Source organism: Triturus cristatus, chromosome 4_1, assembly GCF_964204655.1.
Source record: "Triturus cristatus chromosome 4_1, aTriCri1.1, whole genome shotgun sequence".
In the NCBI taxonomy this organism is placed as follows: Eukaryota; Metazoa; Chordata; class Amphibia; order Caudata; family Salamandridae; genus Triturus; species Triturus cristatus.
In genome coordinates, this window is record NC_140585.1 from 1,062,433,807 (window position 1) to 1,062,455,226 (window position 21,420).

The 21,420-nt window shown below is 49.4% G+C and overlaps 1 protein-coding gene across 3 annotated transcripts in view; it reads right to left on the bottom strand.

Moving 5' to 3' along the window:
- Positions 1–21,420, bottom strand: part of CRELD2 (CRELD disulfide isomerase 2) — a 139,919-nt gene that overhangs the window by 15,225 nt on the left and 103,274 nt on the right. For 2 of the 3 annotated variants that reach the window (XM_085654050.1, XM_085654049.1), the window contains exon 9: positions 13,011–13,148. The exons of the other annotated variant lie outside the window; for it this stretch is intronic. In XM_085654050.1, coding sequence (XP_085510176.1) covers positions 13,011–13,148 — 138 coding nt within the window. The remainder of the gene's footprint in view (positions 1–13,010; positions 13,149–21,420) is intronic. 3 annotated transcript variants of the gene reach the window in all.

Below are 21,420 nucleotides of genomic sequence, written 5' to 3' on the forward strand. Positions count from 1 at the left end.
GGGAACAGGTGGTTCCAACCTAACTCAGCAAGCAAGGGAGAGGTGATAGAAAAAAATATTTGGAACAATTTTTAGAAGCACTCCCGCCAAGTGCACATAATTGGCTCAAGCAACATATGATTTAACCGCTGCCGTGGACTTAGCCTGTGATTTCCACCATTCTCCTGAGCTTAGGTCTACAATCTTAAGTAAAGCAACAGGACCAGTTAAGGGACCAATGCATATAGAGCCCAAAACAAATCTGGTAACGAAACCTTTAGGAAGACCAACATCTAGCAGCATTGATCATTCCCAAGGTTTTCAATGTTTCCTCAGTGGGGAATGGGGACACATAGTTTGTCACTGTCCCCAGCAGACCCCACCTGTGGAACCAATTAAAGGGGGTTATACAAAAGGCAGAGAACTTATCCATGGGAGGAGGAGATAAAACGTTTAAGCCAACCGTACACATAAACTGGAAAAGCCGTTTCCGCTTTACTAGATACTGGGTGTCGCTACAAAATAGTTAGCAAAGGAAGCCCAAATTAAAGAGGGGGAAGTTGGTAATGTCACATGTGTCCAAGGCGACCAAAAAGAGTATCCAATAGCAGATGTATTGCTGGAGATAGAACGGGCTCAAAAAACAAAAAGGGGAGTGAAGAGGTACTGCTCGGCACGAGCAGTGGAGGTGGATACGTCCTCTTTTAGTTTATAGGTACAAAACAAAAAGACCCACCATCAGATAGATGTAAAAGCCATGTCCTCCCAGATTAGATGTGTTTCCTACAATGGTGGGGAAAACACAGTTTGTTTAAATACCCCTCACACACCAAAAGGGCCCTTGGTGTCATGCTTCATCATAGGGGTCTTCCCGCCCCTCTACAGGACAGGGCGTGCTGCGACCAACGGCTACGCGGGAGCACTGTTGTTGTGAGACGACTAGGTGTTGTGTAGGAGTGTGAGTGGAAGGGTCAGGAGTAAATGGAAAGGTGAAGTTAAAAAATACCTGGCTCGTTGGTCAAAAAAACTTTTATACCTATGAGCTGTTATTATTAAAATATGGGGAAGGAGGTATGTTGCCTCAATGAGCCGTGCCTCCTATGTCTGTCAACATGTTTCGAAGCCCTCCCCTGGCTGCTTCTTCAGGACCAAAAGGATCCCTTCTACACTCACTTTCTAATGTGTTGCATAGTTTGCTAAACTGATCTACGATATTTGTATGTACAAATAATGACTATGTGAAGTGCATGTTAAATTAAGCATGCACCTTATACGATACCTAAATAGGTATCCGACATCGTTATCTGGAAGAAAAACAGCATGATATTAAAATGCAAGACATTAGCATCATCCATCGTGACAAGCGATGACCTGCAAGATAAGAGTGATGAGTGACAATGTATTCCTTATCCGTAATCAGAGTGAGAAATGATGGTGATGTGTCCTGCTTTTAAGAAAGGAAAATGACGTTTACAAAGACAAAGACACATAAAACATAAAGTACACACTCTATATCAACGGACTAGATCCAGTTAGTCCAAAAGGTAAATGAATTTCTACATATACTAGATATCGCTTTATGTCAAATTTCTACAAGAGAAAGGTACGTCTAGGTACCAGGATTGCCAACCTACTTGATCGTAAATAAGAAAAAAACCCATTAGCCTTTTACGGGTGGGAGGGGTGCCTGTAGTTGCAATCTAAAGAGTAGGAAAAACGAAGAGGCAATTGGTTTTAGCGTAGTCATGTCGGTCTGAGACCTAGTCAATATGAAGCTCGCTCCTCGGCTATGCCATACTTACTAGTCCTGGAACACTGCCCCGCCCCTTGGTCGCTGTCAGCTAGTGCACCAACCTCTGGTGCAAGCCCCCGTGACTGCCGTCACGTCGAGCCTCTTAGCACTGACCCGGAAGTGTTTAAAACGACGTGAAGTTAGCATTGTGTTCCTTTCACACTAGACCGCAAACCTGTATAGTATCTTGCGGTCAATAAAGAAAATGGATCATGCCAGGAAAACAAAACAAAAAAAGCTTAAAAACTTTTAATGCGACACAGACCTGGTTCCAAAGAGGTGGTGCTATTAGCGTCTTGCTAGACAGGTATCCGCATTAGTATAACGAAGTGGCCGTTCTAGACAGAGGTCACGTGCTTTTCATGGTTATTGATGACAGGGTTTGTTAGGTAGATATGGCGCCGTTTGAGGTGACCAAAACCAAGCCTTTATTAGTTGCGTGATCATCTGGAATGAAGTCATGCATATTCTGCCTAGGCCCCTCAGGCCTTAGTTATTAATGACAATGGTTGGGTACACATAGTGTCGTTTGTGATGGCTAAATAAAGTCTTTATGAGGTCACGCGTATTCTGGCTAGACCCATCGTGCCTTAGTTATTAATACCAGGGGTTGGGTAGCCAGGGCGCAGTATTCAATGGCCTACAACACAGCTCATGTGGGTTCCAGAACATCACGATGTGATCCAGTGGTCGCATGAAAAAAAGGCCCCTTAGTGTTCACACGGGTAAATACCACTTATGTCAGCGTATGCCTACACCCTACCCTGCACATATACTCTAAAAAGATGTTGGTTGATCCCAGGCAGGATAAAAATGGATTTCGTGATTACCATGGGTTATGGCACCCTATGGGAAGAGAAAACTGTTGGTTCGTAAGCCTTAAGGTGTGTCTAAGCTTACGTAGCGGTATACGTAAATCTGGAAGTTAAACAGGGAGTTTCTTCAGGAAAACTGGTTTTAACATTGGGAATTACCAAGGCCCACCATCTTTTCCACCATATCCCTATGGACCACGACCGATGGGGGACCATATCAGCACTGGACACCTCCACCACAGGAGTACGGTTACAACTATTATGGTCCACCGCCTTTGTTAGGGGCACGCCAAGGACCACGGAGAGGCAGGAACCGGAGAGGCAACAATGTCCATTGGTCCACCCCAGAGGACGAGACACCACGAGTCTCAACGAGGAGCATGACCGGCGCGATGAACGCCCAACCATCGACCAGCAGGAGGTGAACTTAGTGGTGAACTTGACGGACTATCACCTGACACAGACACAAGGACGAGTCCTTGAAAGGGGACTGGGATTTGTACCTACAAACCAGATAGACAAATTCAAAACATGTGCAGAGATAAATGAATTCATGCGCAAACTGAAATTAAAAGCCTTCTTCAAAGACAAAGAAAAACTAGAGGGAGACGATAAGGATACAGGCCTATGTATCAAGGCAACCTTCATCCCCCCGGATTCCACACTCCCCGTGGAACTACTGGTATTTGAAAAGGCAGTGATGGAGGAAATGAAGAACACCTCTACACAAGAAAACACGACATTCCAAAATACATCAAGGGAAGAAAAGGAGGCAATACGCCAACTGTCACTTAATAAAAACATTGTCATTTAACCAGCTGACAAAGGCGGGCCGATTGTCATACAGACAGCCACGGCCTAGGATAATGAATGTAGAAAAATCCTCGAGGACCATAGGAACTATGAGATCATCCGCGATGACCCTACGGAATCCATCAGAATCCGGATAGCCACCATGGTGGAAGAGGCTGTGGCCCATAATTGGATCTCCAAAAAAGAGGCGTAATTCCTTACAAAGAAGTCACCAAGAATCCCATACTTTTACACCATACCCAAGATTCACAAGAATCTAGGACAACCACCAGGACGCCCAATTGTCTCGGGGATAGATTCCATTCTAGAACCTCTGTCTAAATTTGCAGATGCGTTCCTCCGTCCGCTGGTCCAAGCCACAGAAACGTATTTAAAAGACACCAAGGCAGTCCTACAATTACTCCAGGACATCGAATTTGACTTCGAAAAAAACCTACTCATTGGACTCGATGTGGAGAGCCTGTATACGAGCCTTCAACACGATGAAACACTGACCATTATTGAGGAAATATTATTCTCCACCGAATGGGAGTATCAGACACCACAAAATGTGGTGATGGAGTGTGTATCGTTAGCACTCACGAGGAATTTCTTCATGTATGAGGACACTTTCTAACAACAAAAACAAGGGACCCGCATGGGGAGCACTTTCGCTCCCAGCATAGCTGGTCTCTATGTGTACTATCGAGAGACAAAGAAAATCCTGAACCCCAGCAACCCTTTCTTTCGTCATATAAGGACTTGGAAACGGTACATTGATGATGTCCTAGTGATATGGGAAGGGGACATCCCGTCTACGGAAGCCTTTATGATTTGGCTAAATCAGCAGAACAATTTTCTTAAATTTACAAGCACAACCTCACGGGACAACCTGTTTTTTCTGGACCTCAACATATATCCAGATGAAGGGACCTTGAAAAAGACGACGCATTTCAAAGCAACGGCTAAGAACTGTTTACTCCTATATAACAGTTTGCATACTCACCATCTCAGGGAAAATCTCCCCTACAGACAATTTCTACACCTTCGGAGGAATTGTACGGAACTACATGATTTCAGGAGCTAGGCATCCGACCAGCAAACCAAACTTTTGAAACTAAATTACCCCAAAAGAGTCATCGACAAGGCTATGAAGAGGGCATGAAACAACAACAGGGACTCCCTGTTGGGAGGACAGGATTACCGTTGAGTAGGAAGAGAGACCTATCTGTGTAACCACGTTCAACACCCATTCGAACCAAATCACGAAAATTATTAATAAACACTGGAGACTCCTCAATTGCTGCCAACTGAACCTTCCAAAACCCATGTTCGCACACGAGAGAGGAAGAAATCTGAAGGACATGCTCGTCCACACTAGGCCATGGGTAACGCCACCAACAAGACCTGCAGGCCTACTACTACCACCAGTGCAGGGTCACCACCCATGTACAACTGCAGCACATGCCACTTAACCTGCAGGAGTAAGCACATAAAATTCAGAAATGTTAGCGAGTGGGAACAAAGGGGTTTTACGAACTGTAACAGCAAGAATGTTGTTTAAATGATCACCTGCCCTTGCGGCCTTGAGTATATAGGAATGACCACTAAACCCATCAAGGTTCACATTGGGGAGCAAAGGAGCAACATTCGCTGCGGAAAAAGCACAACCAAGATGTCGACCCACTACCTGACCACCCGACACGGGGTGGAGGATTTAAAATGGACCGCAATTGAAGAACTGAATGGCGAGAGCGGCCTATTCGAAAAAGAACAGCGATGGGTGTTCCGTCTTGGGACACACACCGATGGCCTCAATGACTATATACCCTGAAACCAGTTCTCCTGAAGAAACTCCCCGTTTAACTTGCGACTGTAAGTATAACGCTACGTAAGCTTAGACACCTTAAGGCTTACGGACCAACACTTAACTCTTCCCATAGGGTGCCATAACCCATGGTAATCATGAGATTCATTTTTATCCTGCCTGGGATCAACCAACATCATTTTAGAGTATATGTGCAGGGTAGGGTGTAGACATACGCTGACATAAGCGGTATTTCCCCGGGTGAACACTAAGGGGGCTTTTTCTTCATGCAACCAACTGGATCACCTCGTGATGTTCTGGAACCCACATGAGCTGTGTTGTAGGCCATTGAATACTGCGCCCTGGGTACCCAACCCCTGGCACTAATAACTAAGGCACGAGGGGTCTAGCCAGAATACGCGTGACCTCAAAGACTCCATTTAGCCATTACAAACAAAACTATGTGTACCAAACCCTTGTCATGAATACCCAAGGCCTGAGGGGCCTAGGCAGAATATGCGTGACTTCATTCCAGATGATCACGCAACTAATAAAGGCTCGGTTTTGGCCACCACAAACGGCGCCATATGTACCAAACAAACCCTGTCCTCAATAACAATGAAAAGCACGTGACCTCTGTCTAGAACGGCCACTCCGTTATACTAATGCGGCTACCTGTCTAGCAAAACGCTAATAGCACCACCTCTTAGGAACCATGTCCGTGTCGCATTAAAAAGTTTAAGCTTTTTTGTTGTGTTTTCCTGGCATGATCCATTTTCCTTATTGGCCGTGAGATACTATGCAGGTTGGCGGTCTAGTTTGAAAGGAACACAGCGCTAACTTCAAATCGTTTTAAACACTTCTGGGTCAGTGCTAAGATGCTCGACATGACGGCAGTCACGGGGGCTTGCACCAGAGGTTGGCACACTAGCTGACATCGACCAAGGGGCTCCTAGGTTCTCTTCCAGTTGAGAACAGGTGTCACACCTTACGCCCGTAAGTAATGGTGGTAACAACAATTAAATATACTACTTAAGGACGCTCCCCACTCAGCTTCATTGTTCAGCAGAGCCGCAGGGAGGCCAGACACGGTGGGGCAGTGTCCCAGGACTAGTAAGTATGGCATAGCAGAGGAGCGAGCTTCATATTGACTAGGTCTCAGACCGACTTGACTACGCTAAAACCAATTGCCTCTTCGTTTTTCCTACTCTTTAGATTGCAACTACAGGCACCCCTCCCACCCGTAAAAGGCTCATGGGCCTTTTTCTCATTTACGATCAAGTAGGTTGGCAATCCTGGTACCTAGACGTACCTTTCTCTTATAGAAATTTGACATACAGCGATATCTAGTAATGCAGTTACCTTCTGGACTAACTGGATCTAGTCCGTTGATATAGAGTGTGTACTTTATGTTTTATGTGGGTTTGTCTTTGTAAATGTCATTTTCCTTTCTTAGCAGCAGGACACATCACCATAATTTCTCACTCTGATTACGGATAAGGAATACATTGTCACGCATCACTCTTATCTTGCAGGTCACCGCTTGTCACGATAGATGATGCTAATGTCTTGCATTTTAATATTATGCCGTTTTTCTTCCAGATAACAATGTCCGATACCTATTTAGGTTTCGCATAATATGCATGGTTAATTTAACATGCACTTCACATAGTCATTATTTGTACATACGCATATCGTAGATAAGTTTAGCAAACTACGCACCACATTAGAAAGGGAGTGTAGAAGGTATCCTTTTGTCCTGAAGAAGAAGCCAGGGGAAGGCTTTGAAACATGTTGACAGACATAGGAGGCATGGCTCATTGAGGCAACATACCTCCTTCCCCATATTTTAATAATACCAGCTCAAAGGTATATTAAGGTTTTTTGACCAACGAGCCAGGTATTTTTTAACTTCCCCTTTCCATTCACTCCTCACCCTTCCACTCTCACTCCTTCACGACACATAATCGTCTCACAACAACAGTGCTCCCGCGTAGCCGTTGGTCCCAGCACGCCCCGTCCCGTAGAGGGGCGGGAAGACCCCTATGATGAAGCATGACACCAAGGGCCCTTTTGGTGTGAGAGGGGTATTTAAACAAACTGTGTTTTTCCCACCATGATAGAACGGGATCCTCAGTTACAGACAGCTGGGGTGATCCCATCTCTACCAGAGAATGCTATTATCAGAACTGATCATCCCATGTTCCAGCAGTATTTGGGGAACAGGGAGTAACAGTCACCCAAGGACACCTAAATAGGAGCAGCACCTTTCTGCCAGGTTGACATACAGACCCCATCTGTAAAAGTGAAAAAAATCCAGACAGGAAAAGAGAAGAGAGAAACAAAAGTTCTCATCTCCCGTTAATTCCCCTCCCACTTCTGTCCTAATAGTTCTTGAGGTGGATGTTCAATCACAACCTAACTTCCAAAAGGGCAGAGAAAAGATAACACTCGGATACATGCATGGCAGCAAGTCAGGTTAGGCGATCTTGAACAGGTAGGGCCCATATTTTTTTGTCAAAAACGGTGTCGTAAATCGTGTGACCAAGGTGGGGGAGAAACAGCTGGGTCAGCTATTGGTTCCCTCTATGTTTCGCAGGAAGGTCCTACAATTAGCCTACAGTCAAATGGCCATTACGGTAAAGAAAATACTTATTGGAAAGGCTCCATTGGCCAGGTGTATATATTGAGTTGTAGCTAAATATTATACATGCTGTAAACGGTGGAAACTAATAAATCCCCCTGGGATTAAGAAAGCACCATTACACCCTCCTCCCATTATTGTAGTACCTTTCCAAAGAGTAGGTATGGAACTGGTCAAGGCTCTGCTTCCCTCTGCTCCGGGAACATCAGTATATTCTTGTTTTAGTTGACTATGCTAGAAGGTATCCAAGAATCCATTCCCCTAAACAGCATGAGAACCCAGACGGTGTCCCAAGTAATGATCACATATTTCTTCAGAGTACGATTCCCTCAGAATTACTAACTGACCAAGCCACTCCTTTTATGTCCCAGGTGATGGCCAAAATATGTAAGCTGCTGGGCTTAAAACAAATCTGTACCTCAGTGTACCACCCTCAAACCAATGGCTTAGTTGAGACGTACAATAAAACAATACAGATCATGTTGAAAAAATAATATTAGAGGCTAGGAAGGACTGAGACCACAAACTACCACTTGTCCTTTTTGCGATCCATACCCACAAGTAGTCCTCTCCTGGGTATTCCCCATTTGAGCTACTATTCAGCAGAAAAACAAGGATACAATTTGATATGACAGTACAGCAGTGGACAGAAGAAGTGGAAGAGGAAAAAACACTGCCCGAGTATGTGACAATTTAAATGAGTCGTTAATAACACTGTGGCAACAAGTACACGATAATGTTGAAAAAGCCCCAAACCAACAAAAATGGTTTTACAATAGGGGAACAAGGTTAGGTAAACTACTAATATTACTTCGCTCTGCAGAGAACAAAATTACTAGCCACCTGGCAAGGGTCACATAGTGTACTTAAGAAGATATCTCCTGTTACCTACAAAATTGAGATACTCCAAAAGGGTCACGAAGGACAGATACTTCATATCAACCTAGTAAAGAAATGGAAAAAAATCTCCGACAAGAAATCAAACACACTCAGTAAATATGCCACAAGATCTCCCCCTGTGGGTATACCCATTCCAACAGTAGAAGATAAAACTAAATGTCAGATCAATATGAGATCCGTTCTAACCATGGAACAGAGGCAGCGGTTAGACCATTTAATCCAACAATATCCAAAATAGCTTTTAGGTATTCCAGGACATAACTCCGTCATAGAACACTATCATAACAGATGGGGGGATTATTAAGCAAAAAACTTTTCACATCCCAGCCACCAGGTGAGAGACTGTTTTAACCTCCTGTTCAACTAGGTCAGAAATGGGTATCTCTAAACCGTTCCGAAGAGAGTGGTGTTCCCCTATAGCGGTGGTACCAAAAGGAGATAAGAGCCTTCGCTGCTTAGACAAATAAACAACCTCTACAAATTTTGCACTTATCCATTGCCTCCTATAGATGAGCTGGTAGAACAATCAATCAATCAATCAATCAATCAATCAATCAATCATAGGCATTTGTATAGCGCACTGCTCACCCGGAGGGTCTCAAGGCGCTGGGGGGGGGGGGGGGGGGGGGGGGTAGGGGAACGCTACTGCTCTAACAGCCAGGTCTTGAGTTGCTTCCTGAAGGCGAGATGGTCTTGCGTTGTCCGGAGGTGGATGGGGAGGGAGTTCCATGTCTTGGCTGCCAGGTAGGAGAAGGATCTTCCTCCGGCGGTGGCTCTGCGGATGCGGGGGACTGTGGCGAGAGCGAGGCTGGCGGAGCGGAGCTGGCGGGTGGGCTTGTGGAAGGTCAGGCGGCTGTTGAGGAACTTGGGGCCCAGGTCGTGGAGGGCCTTGTGTGCGTGGGTGAGGAGTCGGAACGTGATTCTTTTGTTGACGGGGAGCCAGTGCAGGTCTCTCAGGTGTCCGGAGATGTGGCTGTGTCGGGGGTTGTCCAGGATGAGTCATGCTGAGGCGTTCTGGATCCGTTGGAGTTTCTTCCGGAGTTTGGCGGCGGTGCCGGCGTAGAGGGCGTTCCCGTAGTCCAGCCGACTGGTGACGAGGGCCTGGGTGACCGTCTTCCTGGTCTCGGTGGGGATCCACCGGAAGATCTTTCGAAGCATGCGCAGGGTGTTGAAGCATGAAGACGAGACGGCGTTGACTTGTCTGGTCATCGAGAGGGAGGAGTCCAGGATGAAGCCTAGGTTGCGTGCGTGGTCCGTTGGCTTGGGGGTGGCTCCCAGGGCGGGGGGCCACCAGGAGTCGTCCCAGGCGGAGGGTGATGATCCCAGGATGAGGACCTCCGTCTTGTCTGAGTTCAGTTTCAGGCGGCTGTTCTTCATCCATTTGGCGACGTCTTTCATCCCTTCGTGTAGGCTGGCTCTGGCGGCGTCCGGGTCGCTGGTGAGGGAGAGGATCAGCTGGGTGTCGTCGGCGTAGGTGATGATCTTGAGGTTGTATTGACGTGCGATGGTTGCGAGGGGGCTCATGTAGACGTTGAAGAGGGTGGGGCTGAGCGATGACCCTTGTGGAACGCCGCAGATGACTTCGGTGGCCGCTGACCGGAACGGGGGGAGGCGGACTCTCTGGGTTCTTCCGGCGAGGAATGAGGTGATCCACTCCAGGGCCTTCTCCTGGATGCCGGTGTTGTTCAGGCGCTGTACCAGGGTGCGGTGGCAGACAGTGTCGAACGCTGCGGAGAGGTCCAGGAGGATGAGGGCCGCAGTTTCCCCGTTGTCCATTAGGGATCTGATGTCGTCTGTGGCTGCGATGAGGGCGGTCTCCGTGCTGTGGTTGGCTCGGAAGCCGGATTGCGAGTGGTCGAGGGATCCGTTGGTCTCGAGGAAGGCGGCAAGCTGTCTGTTGACGGTCTTCTCGATGACTTTGGCAGGAAACGGGAGGAGCAAGATGGGGCGGTAGTTCTTGAGGTCGGAGGGGTCTGCAGTTGGTTTCTTCAGCAGGGTACTGATCTCGGCGTGTTTCCAGCACTCCGGGAAGGTGGCGGTGTTGAAGGAGGCGTTGATGATGTCGCGGAGGTGGGGTGCGATGATGTGGTCGGCCGTGTTGAAGATGTGGTGTGGGCAGGGGTCCGTAGGGGATCCGGAGTGGATGGTGTTCATTGTGCGTGTTGTCTCTTCGGTGCTGACTGGGGTCCAGGTGCGGAGGGTGGCGGTGGGGGGCATCGGTTCGGTGGTGGGCCGAAGCTGTTGTGAATGTTGGCGATCTTGTCGTGGAAGAAGGCTGCGAGGGAGTCGCAGAGGTCTTGCGAGGGAGTGATGTCATTGTTTCCGGCGTCGGGGTTGGAGAGCTCTTTGACAATGCTGAAGAGTTCCTTGCTGTTGTGGGTGTTGTTGTCCAGTCGTTCCTTGAAGGCTGTCTTCTTTGTGGCACGGATCAGTTGGTGGTGTTTGCGGGTGGCGTGTTTGAGGGCCGTCATGTTGTCTGTGGTCTGGTTGGTGCGCCAGGTGTTCTCCAGGGAGCGGCAGTTCTGCTTGGAGGTGATGAGCTCGTCGGTGAACCAGGAGGCTTTCTTGCTGCCGCGTCTGCTGGGGGGGGGTTCTTCTTCAGTGGTGCAAGGGCATCTGCGCAGTTGGTGATCCACTGTGTGAGGTTGTTGGCGGCTTCGTTGGGGTCCGTTGAGCTGGTGGGGGGGTTCTGGCTGAGGAAGGTGGTGAGCTGGTCGCCGGTGATCTTGTTCCAGCTCCTGCGAAGGGCTTGTTGAGGGTGGTGGTGGGTCGTCGTTTTACTGAAGCTGAAGTGGACGCAGCTGTGGTCAGTCCACTGGAGATTGGTGGAGTGGCTGAAGGGGACGTATTTGCTGGATGAGAAGACTGGGTCAAGCATGTGGCCGGCGTAGTGGGTGGGGGTGGTTACCAGTTGCTTGAGTCCGAGGTTGGCCAGGTTGTCCAGCAGAGCAGTGGTGTTGCGGTCCTTGTTGTCCTCCAGGTGGAAGTTTAGGTCCCCCAGGAGGATGTAGTCGGTGGAATTGATGGCGTGCGGGCTGACGAAGTCTGTGATGTCTTCGCTGAACTGTGTGCGTGGTCCCGGTGGTCTGTAGACGAGGGTGCCTCTGAGCGTGGTCTTGGGGTCGGTGTGTATCTGGAAGTGGAGATGTTCGGCGGAGGTGAAGGTGTCATCGGAGTTGGTCTAGATGCGGATGGTGTTCTTGTGGATGATGGCGATGCCTCCTCCTGTCTGGTTGACGCGGTCCTTCCTGGTGATTTTGTAGCCTTCTGGGACGGCGATGGCGACGTCGGGCGCTGAGGAGGCGTTCATCCAGGTTTCAGTCAGGAAGGCGATGTCTGGTGCGGTCGAGTCGAGGAGGTTCCAGAGTTCAACGGCATGCCTGTGAACGGAGCGGGTGTTGAGCAGGATGCACATCAGGTGTTTGTTGCTAGGGCTCGGTTTAGCAGGTGCGGTGTTGGGTCGGAGGCCGGTGAAGCTGCAGGTCAGGCAGGTGAAGGGTTCGTGGGTGCGTCTCGGGGTGGCTCGGTAGCAGGCGGTGTTTCGGCCGGCGTTGAGTGAGTGGAGGGTTTTGGCATCGTAGATGTGCAGGGTGTGCTGGCGAGAGCGAGGACCAGGGGGTCTGGCGCTGGGCACGGTCCAGGCGCGGACGGGCTTACCTTTGGCGCACCTTCGGCGCTCAATCGGCGCTCCCGCTGCGCGCGTCCGCTGCGCGGTCGCTCTGGGGGCGTCATAAGTAAGGAGCCGGGAGGGAGGAGCAGCTGGGTGGCGGGAGCGGGGTGGCGAATGGAATCACAGGGGGGCGGGGCCGCAGGGAGGCAGCGGCGGGAAATTCCAAGTAGCAGCGGGCAGCGGGAAATTCCCAGGAGCAGCGGGAAATTCCCAGGAGCAGCGGGCAGCGAGCGAAGGAATCTGCAGGCAGGAGGCGGCAAAGGCAGGCAGGAGCGGCAGCAGTGAGTGGGGCGACCAAGCCCTGTGGAGGGCTGAGCGGTCACCTTGAAGGTGCCCACATTATGACCACCGCAGATCTAACTAATGCATAATGGCAGATAATTAGTTTCATTACTGCTCAATATACCCATGCTATGCAAAGAGGAGCAAATGCTCAATTCCTAAAAAAACTATTATAAAACACAAGGCCTCGAGAAAATGTTATTGAATCAAGGCAATAACATCCAGGTCTGGGATCCGTGGACCTCTGTTCAATTCTAACTTCTAACTGACTAATTGTAAGTGTGTATCATCCTAAGAGCCATTGTTAAAATATGAGAAGCTCAACTCACCGGCTACGTTCTGTGTACATTCTCCATCTTTATCCTCAAAGCCTTCAGAACAGGTGCATTTATAACTTCCTGGAGTGTTGATACAGTCTTCGTTTTCTCTGAAACATAGTTTCTCTCCAGTTTCACATTCATTTATATCTAGAACATATATTAGATGTTTTTATTATTTATACAGTAAAGCACTAATGAAACTTTTATAAATCACAGTGGAAAGACATAAGCAACTGCTGTTTGGTCCATTTTTATGAGGTGTTTTCTAAAGATATTTGAAATATGAAGTACATCTAATTCAAGCAGACGAAGGATTTTTTGACCCAATGTTATGACAATGAGATATCGGATCTGAATATAAAATGTACTCCGATTTTATATATATCTATGTATTATCTACTGGCGGTTGCCAGTAGGTAGTTATAGTTAGGACCTCGTTTCTATTCAAAAAGCATTTTTTGTTTTCCCAATGACTTTGGCGTTGTTTGATGAATCTTCACGAAATTTTCAAAACTAGTGGCCCGCTCCGATCAGCTCCTGTCTTGAAAGTTTCGGTGTGATTTGTCAAGCTGGGGCCGAGAAAAAAAGGGGGGGGTCCAAAAACACGTTTTCCCCATGTTAATTTCCATAGGAAACATTAGACAAAGCTACAGAACTGCTGAACGGAATTACACCAAATTTGGCAAAAAGGTAGCCCTTAGTTAAGAAAGAGCCCTTTTTGTTAAATGGTGTAAATCCGTTGAGTAGTTGCTGAGAAATTAAAAGAAAGAAAAAATGTATATATCCGAGCACCAAGGAGGAATTGTAAACCCTCTCGGGCAACAGCTTCACTCTGATTGGCTGCCAACACTCCAAACCAGGAAATGTTGGCAGCCATCTTGTAACAGAGTCACAAGAAAACAGTGAAAAAGAGGAAGGGTAGAAACACTGACCCCCTAGGCCTGCTCAGGGGGTCCCACAAGGACCCCAAAGGCCCAAAAAAGCATTTTTTTAAAATAATTTTGGCGAAATTCGCGGTGGGGTCGCGAATACCGCCGAAATAATATATATATATTTTTTTTGTTTAAATGAAGAACGGACTCCCGCGCTTCATTTTAATGAGGCCCCCGGGTGGGCCCAGTCCCAGGGGCAATGTCTATTTAATTTGAGGGGGACCGCGGGGGACCACGCAGCCCCGGGGACCGCCATCTCCCCTGGGCTTTGAAAATAAATGCGTGGGGGGTCCTACCCCCCCCCCACGCTGCCCAGGGGACCACCACCTACCCAGGGCTATAGTAATTATATGCGGGGGCACACGGCCCCCCCGCAGCCCCGGGGACCGCCACCTCCCCGAGTCATTGATGAAAATGGGGGGGCCTCACAGCCCCCCCCCCCCCCGAGTACCCCACCTCCCCAAGGCTATACAGAATAAGTGGGGGTTCAAGTATCCCCACACGGCCCCGGGGACCACCACCTCCCCGGGGCTTTGAAATGGAGGGAGGAGGGGGGGGTCACGCAGCCCCCCTCCAGGAGCCCTTGATGGCCCTGGGCACCACCACCCGCCAGGGCAGACTCCTGCAGTGTCCTGGGGTGCCCACCCCTGAGACACTGCTGTTTGCTATGGCAGGGCGGGAGCAATGCAGCTCCGGCCCTGCCATAGCAAACGCTCCTTTGCTTACTTGAAGCCAGAGCTCTGGCTTCAAGGAAGCAAAGCAGAATCGCTTTTGAGCAAGGGGAGCTGCATGTTCCCTTGCTCAAAAGAAGTGCCGGCCCCCGCAGGAAGCGGGGAGCCGGCAGGACCGAGGGGGCATTGGGGCTCCCCCCACGGTCCCCAACCGAAAGGGCCGGCCCCGGGTGATGGGGTCCCCGGGGCCATTAGAGGCCTCAGGAGGGGGCCACGCAGCCCCCCTCCTTTAAAAAATTAATTAAATATGTGGCCATGCCCTGGGGGATGGGGTCCCCGGGGCCGAAATTGGCTTCGGGAGGGGGGCCACGCGGCCCCCTTCCTGTTTTTTTTTTTTACTGTAAAAAACAGATCAGGCCCTGGGGGATGGGGTCCCCAGGGCCTGAAATATTGTAAAAGAAGGGGGGCCACACAGCCCCCCTTCTAAAAAAAAAATATAGTTATAAGCCCACCCGCCAACTAACCCACCAGGTACCTCCAGTATGCGCCACAGAGCTGCGTTTGCCGAGAGGTGTTCCAAGGCCACGCCCCTTTTTACACCTCTCTGCAACGCAGCTCTGTGGTGCTTACTGGAGGTACCTGGTGGGCTAGTTGGCCCCCAGGGACCCTCAGGACTCAAGGGGAATTAATCCCCCAATTTACAACGTGCCAGGGGACGCGTTTGCAGAGTGGTGCAGGGAAGGGGTGCGGTCTGCTATGAGAAGTTAGCAATCCTGCTGTGTGGGACTTACTGGAGGTAATAGGAGGGGAAGTTGGCCCCCAAGGTTGACGTTGGGGGCTAACTACCCCTCCTGTTACCTCCAGTAAGTCCCACACAGTGGGATTGCTAAAAGGTTTTTGGAGGCCACGCTCACCTTTCTCCACCACTCTGAAAACGAGACTGCTATGTTATAGTTAGAAATTAGCATTTAAAAATCCTTTGAAATTCACTGAAAAAAACACCGGTTTCAGGCACGTTATAGTTAGTTGGACATTTCACTCGTACAAAACCAGAGAAATTCCGCCGTAATAGTTACTTCAGCTAACTATAACTCGCGCCCCACAAAGCACTGCTGATGAAGTCACATATTACATCATTCATGACATGGTCAGTGACATCACTGATGACATCTCAAATAACCTTTATATATTTCACTGAAAAAATAAAGGTTAAAGTGATGTTTTAGTTAGATTATGTAATTACATTTTACATTAACTTAAAAAAAAACAACTTTGAAATTCACTGAAAAACACAAAAGGTTAAAGGAACGTTATAGCTAGGTGAAAAGGACTGTTATAACATACAATTTTAAACTACCAAAAACAGCTATAGTTATCTAAAGTAACTGCAACTCATGCCCTTCGGGTAATTTAGCTGTGCTGCCCAACTAAGGGGTGGGAGGGAGATTGATGGAAGTAATGATGCGATTTTTGGGACTTTTTACGTTGCTCTTGTACAATGAAGTGTCGGTTTCCGCTCCTGTTACTGCTGGGTCAGCTGCCCATAGCTGGTGAGCCCTTGGGGCCAAGTGCTGGACTGTACTTTATGTGATAGGACATGGCGGTAAATTGATGAAACTTATGACGTACAATGCCAGCGTTCTGGGCAACTATGAAAAGCGGCGTAGGGAATATGCCCATCAAAAGTGATAGAGTTTCCATAGCTTTCGCGCAGGAAACCCATGTCTGACGGGGGACTACATGCACTGTCGGCGGTAGAGGGGACAGCCTCACGCCACTTCCTACTTTGGGTATGCACAGGTAGCAATGATATTTGTGACCCCCTGGGTCCCATTCAACCACAAGGGGTACATGACCCATCCAGAAGGGAGGTATGCGATTCGGTTTTGCACGCTGGATGGTAAATGGATATGTTTGTTGAATGTGTATGCATCCAATAATGATGGCCCAGAGTTCTACGGTAGGGTGGTGACAGCGACCTCAGAATACTTAACGGTGGATATTATCCTGGCAGGAGACTGTAAATGTGTTCTGGATGGGGCGATAACACTGAGGGCCTCGGTATGGCGAATGTCGGGTAGAAAAGACACCAAGAAAAGAAGGTGTACTCCTGTTACACGCCCGCTGCAGGGACATACAGTCGCTTAGAATATGGTTTTGTAGCCGCTGCTATGGCCCGATACCTGTCAGACCACTAACCTGTGTTGGTGGGCCTTTTAAGGGCGGGCAAGCTCCCAGCGTCCTGCTGTGGAGACTTAGGGCAGAGGCACTGACGGACCCCTCATTTGCAGCAACGGTGGGGGGATACGCGGATGCACTACTTTGACAAGAACTGGGGAAGCGTGGGCAGCAAGTCCATGGACTGGGGTGCTATGAAGATGGTCTTCCATGAAGAGTGCCTAAAAACGACTTATGGGGTCAGGCAACAGTTGGAACATAGCCAGAGTAAAAACGAGGAGGCTGAGTGTTTTAGAGAGGGGTCTACCGACTATCCCCAACAGACTCCATGATTGGCAGCAGTGTTGTGATGAAATAATGGACAACTGGCGCAGGCTAGGGAAATTCACTTACACAGCACAACGCCAGCGATTGCATGCTGAGGGTGAGACAGCAGGGGCGCTACTTGCCAACTTGGTGAAACAGGACACTTTAGGGGCCATGGTCTTGGCGATCATAGATAACAGAGGGGTATTAGAGGGTACGTAGCCAGCCATTAACAGGGTGCTCAAATCCCACCTGTGTAGGACATAGGCGGCACAGCCAGACAGTGGCTTGGGAGGGGGGGGTGAACCTGGCCAGCGTTACGCTTCCAAGACTTGTGGAGGGTGATTGTAAGTCCATGGAAATGCCTATCTCCAGAGAGGAGATTCTCGTGGCAATAAGGGGGCAGAATACTGCATCCCCGCATAATTTTACCATCGCTATGTGGACACCATCGCGGACAAGCTGCTCAAGTTATACCATGAGGCACTACAGAGGGGGAGAGTTCTGGATACTATGCGAGAAACAATGGTCGTGGTTTTACCAAAACAGGCAAGGACCCAATGGAGGCCTCCTCACATAGGCCCCTTTCTATGTTAAACGTAAAAATCCTTAGGGGTATATTGGCAGCTCACCTGCTGGGCCACCTCCAGACCTTAATACACACTGATCAGTGTGGCTTTATCCAGAAACAGAATACCCTCTATAATCTGCAGCATCTTTCGCATGTTTATCATGCACCTCAACTGCTGGGGGACGCCTATGCCCTAGCATTTCTTGATACTGACCTCTCCCTTTCCTTGAAGGGTAGAATTGCCCTAGTTAAAATGGTTGCGATTCTTCAGTGCCTGTACATCTTGCAAGGCAATCAATCAATCAATCAATCAAAGACATTTATAGAGCGCACTACATACCCGTAGGGTCTCAAGGCGCTGGGGGTGGGGGGGTGCCGCTACTGCTCGAACAGCCAGGTCTTCAGCTTCTTCCTGAAGGAGAGGTGGTCTTGGGTCAGGCGCAGGTCGGTCGGGAGGGAGTTCCAGGTCTTGGCGGCCAGGTAGGAGAAGGACCTTCCTCCTGTAGTCGCTCTTCGGATGCGGGGGACGGCGGCGAGGGCGTGGTTTGCTGATCGGAGGTGGCGTTTGGGAGCGTAGAAGTTGATTCGGCTGTTGAGGTAGCTCGGGCCTTGGTCGTGTAGGGCTTTGTGTGCGTGGGTGAGGAGGCGGAAGGTGATTCTTTTGTTGACGGGGAGCCAGTGCAGGTCTCTCAGATGTCCGGAGATGTGGCTGGTTCGTGGGATGTCGAGGATGAGTCTGGCTGAGGTGTTCTGGATCCGCTGGAGTCTCTTCTGGAGCTTGGCGGTGGTACCGGCGTAGAGGGCGTTGCCGTAGTCCAGTCGGCTGGTGACGAGGGCCTGGGTGACGGTCTTCCTGGTCTCGGTGGGGATCCACCAGAAGATCTTCCGTAGCATGCGTAGGATGTTGAAGCACGCCGAGGAGACGTTGTTGACTTGCCTGGTCATGGAGAGGGAGGAGTCCAGGATGAAGCCCAGGTTGCGTGCATGGTCTGTCGGTTTGGGTGCGGTGCCCAGGGCGGGAGGCCACCAGGAGTCGTCCCAGGCGGAGGGTGAGGAGCCCAGGATGAGGACCTCCGTCTTGTCCGAGTTCAGTTTCAGGCGGCTGGTCGTCATCCACTCGGCTACCTCTTTCATCCCTTCGTGCAGGTTGGCTCTGGCGGCGGCGGGGTCGTTGGTCAGGGAGAGGATCAGCTGGGTGTCGTCGGCGTAGGAGATTATGTTGAGGTTGTGTTGGCGTGCGATGGCCGCGAGGGGGCTCATGTAGACGTTGAAGAGGGTGGGGCTCAGTGAGGATCCTTGAGGGACGCCGCAGATGACTTCGGTGGCCTCTGACTTGTACGGTGGTAGACGGACTCTCTGTGTTCTTCCGTCGAGGAAGGAGATGATCCATTCCAGCGCCTTGTCCTGGATTCCGACGATGCTGAGGCGCTGTACTAGGGTGCGGTGGCAGACAGTGTCGAATGCTGCGGAGAGGTCTAGGAGGATGAGGGCCGCTGTTTCTCCGTTGTCCATCAGGGCTCGAATGTCATCGGTGGCGGCGATGAGGGCGGTCTCGGTGCTGTGATTGGCTCGGAAGCCGGACTGTGAGGTGTCGAGGGATCCATTCGTCTCGAGGAAGGCGGCCATCTGCGTGTTGACGGTCTTCTCGATGACTTTGGCTGGGAACGGGAGGAGCGAGATGGGGCGGTAGTTCTTGAGTTCGGTGGGGTCCGCTGTGGGTTTCTTGAGTAGAGCGCTGAGTTCGGCGTGCTTCCAGCTTTCAGGGAAGGTGGCGGTGTCGAAGGATGTGTTGATGATGTCTCGCAGGTGGGGTGCGATGACAGCGTCAGCCTTGTTGAAGACGTGGTGAGGGCAGGGGTCGGTCGGTGATCCGGAGTGGATGGAGTTCATCGTGCGGATGGTGTCTTCGGTGCTGATCGGGGTCCAGGCGTGGAGGGTGGTGGTGAGGGGTGGTTGTTCGGGCACGGTTTACTTTATTGTAGACTTGCTATGGGTGAATAAGCACAAATGTGTGTTGAGCTGCCCACGCTCAAGAGGTCGTGGGGAACAGGGGGTCTAGAAGTCCCAAATATGAAGCTAAACTACATAGCGGCACACATAAAAGCATGCCAACCACTGCTAGAGCCAGACGACAATTGGAAAAAAGGGCTACTGCGAGGCTCCTATGGTGTAACATTGCTGCCGGTCTTGCTGATGGGGGAGCGAGGGTGCCGATGGGCACACCATATATCGCACATTGGGTGTGTAGGATCTGGGAAATGTCAGTAGTGTAGGAATGGCGAAATAGGAGGTCAATGAATACCATGATATGTGCAGACCCGACAACGGCAATACCAATAAATGCAATGACAACTTTTGCTATAACCTGTGCCCACATAACAATGTCAATACTTGTAAATGCAATGTCATTGTATGCCATAATCTATGCCCATACAACGGTATCGATACCGCCAGTATCAATTTCAATGTATGTCAGTGGGAGAGGTGTGGCTCAGCGGCTAGAGTGGCCAACTCCAGAGCGCAGGGTTCACAGTTCGATCACCGGCACTGGAGGCAGCTCAGCATCACGTGGCTCTGGGAAACCCTTAAGGGGGTGATTTGTTCGCACTTTACATGTAGGAATTTATTTATTATTATTTATGCCATAATCCATTCACAAATGGCAATGTTACCAGTAAAAACAATGTTGATGTACCCTATGAACTAGGCAAGCATAACTGTGTCAATATCTGTAAAGACAATGTCAATGTACGCCATGACAACTGTACACACAAAGTTGAGAATATTGATAAAAACGATAACAGTGACTGCCATATTCTTTTCAGGAGTTCCAGTGAACTTGTACAATTACTGTGGGATTCACGTAAGATGACCTCTCCATCAACACAAAGTCCGAGATACATGGTCAGGAAAGTCCTGCGACCCACACCCATGCCTATTGAATGAAAAGTCATAGGTGGGGTCTCACTTGGCCCAAAGACAAAAACACACCCAGGGAAAATCCTGATCGATCCCACAGATAGATAGTTGCACTGCAAACAGGTCAGAGGAAATTGGCCCTGATAAAACACGTTTGGCCAAAGGCTTGAGCCCCCCAAAAATACCACAAAGCTAAATATCACAAATAGATAGGAACACAGCCAACCAGGACATGACATGACATGAACACCACAAATAGTGATCGTGTGCTCCTCATGCCGGACATCTGGACACATACACACTGGCCCACACTAACTTTCCCAGAGGTCGAGAACCATCTGTGTCTTTATCAGATGCTCAAACTTGTTCATTTATGACTGAGGTGCTTTTCCAGGAATGCAGGAATTACTTTATTGTACCTCATAAGATAAAATTAATGTCAGCCAAAACTTTGTACACCAAAAGACTTTCCTCAGATGCATTCTCTCAAGACACTCCTAGTCGCTGCGTTTAATTGAACCCACTTGCCAAACGCCTCGTCTTTTCATTTCTTTAAGGTAAATTCATATCCTTGCAACATTTTGGTGAGCCAGATAGGAGAGATGGATTTATCGAGCCTGACTGCTGCCGAAAGAGAAGGACCTTTACCCAAATGGATTCACATCTGCGCAAACAAGATCGGTGAGCAGGCTCCATAATTGATTAGACGTTCTGCTGAATCCGCAGGCGGATTTCCGTCCCGAGGTCGCCTTCACAAGGCTAAGAGACTACATCTGATCCTTAGTCCCAGCATGTGGCATATGACAAACTAGGACAAGAGCATAGATAATTTTTTCCCCAGT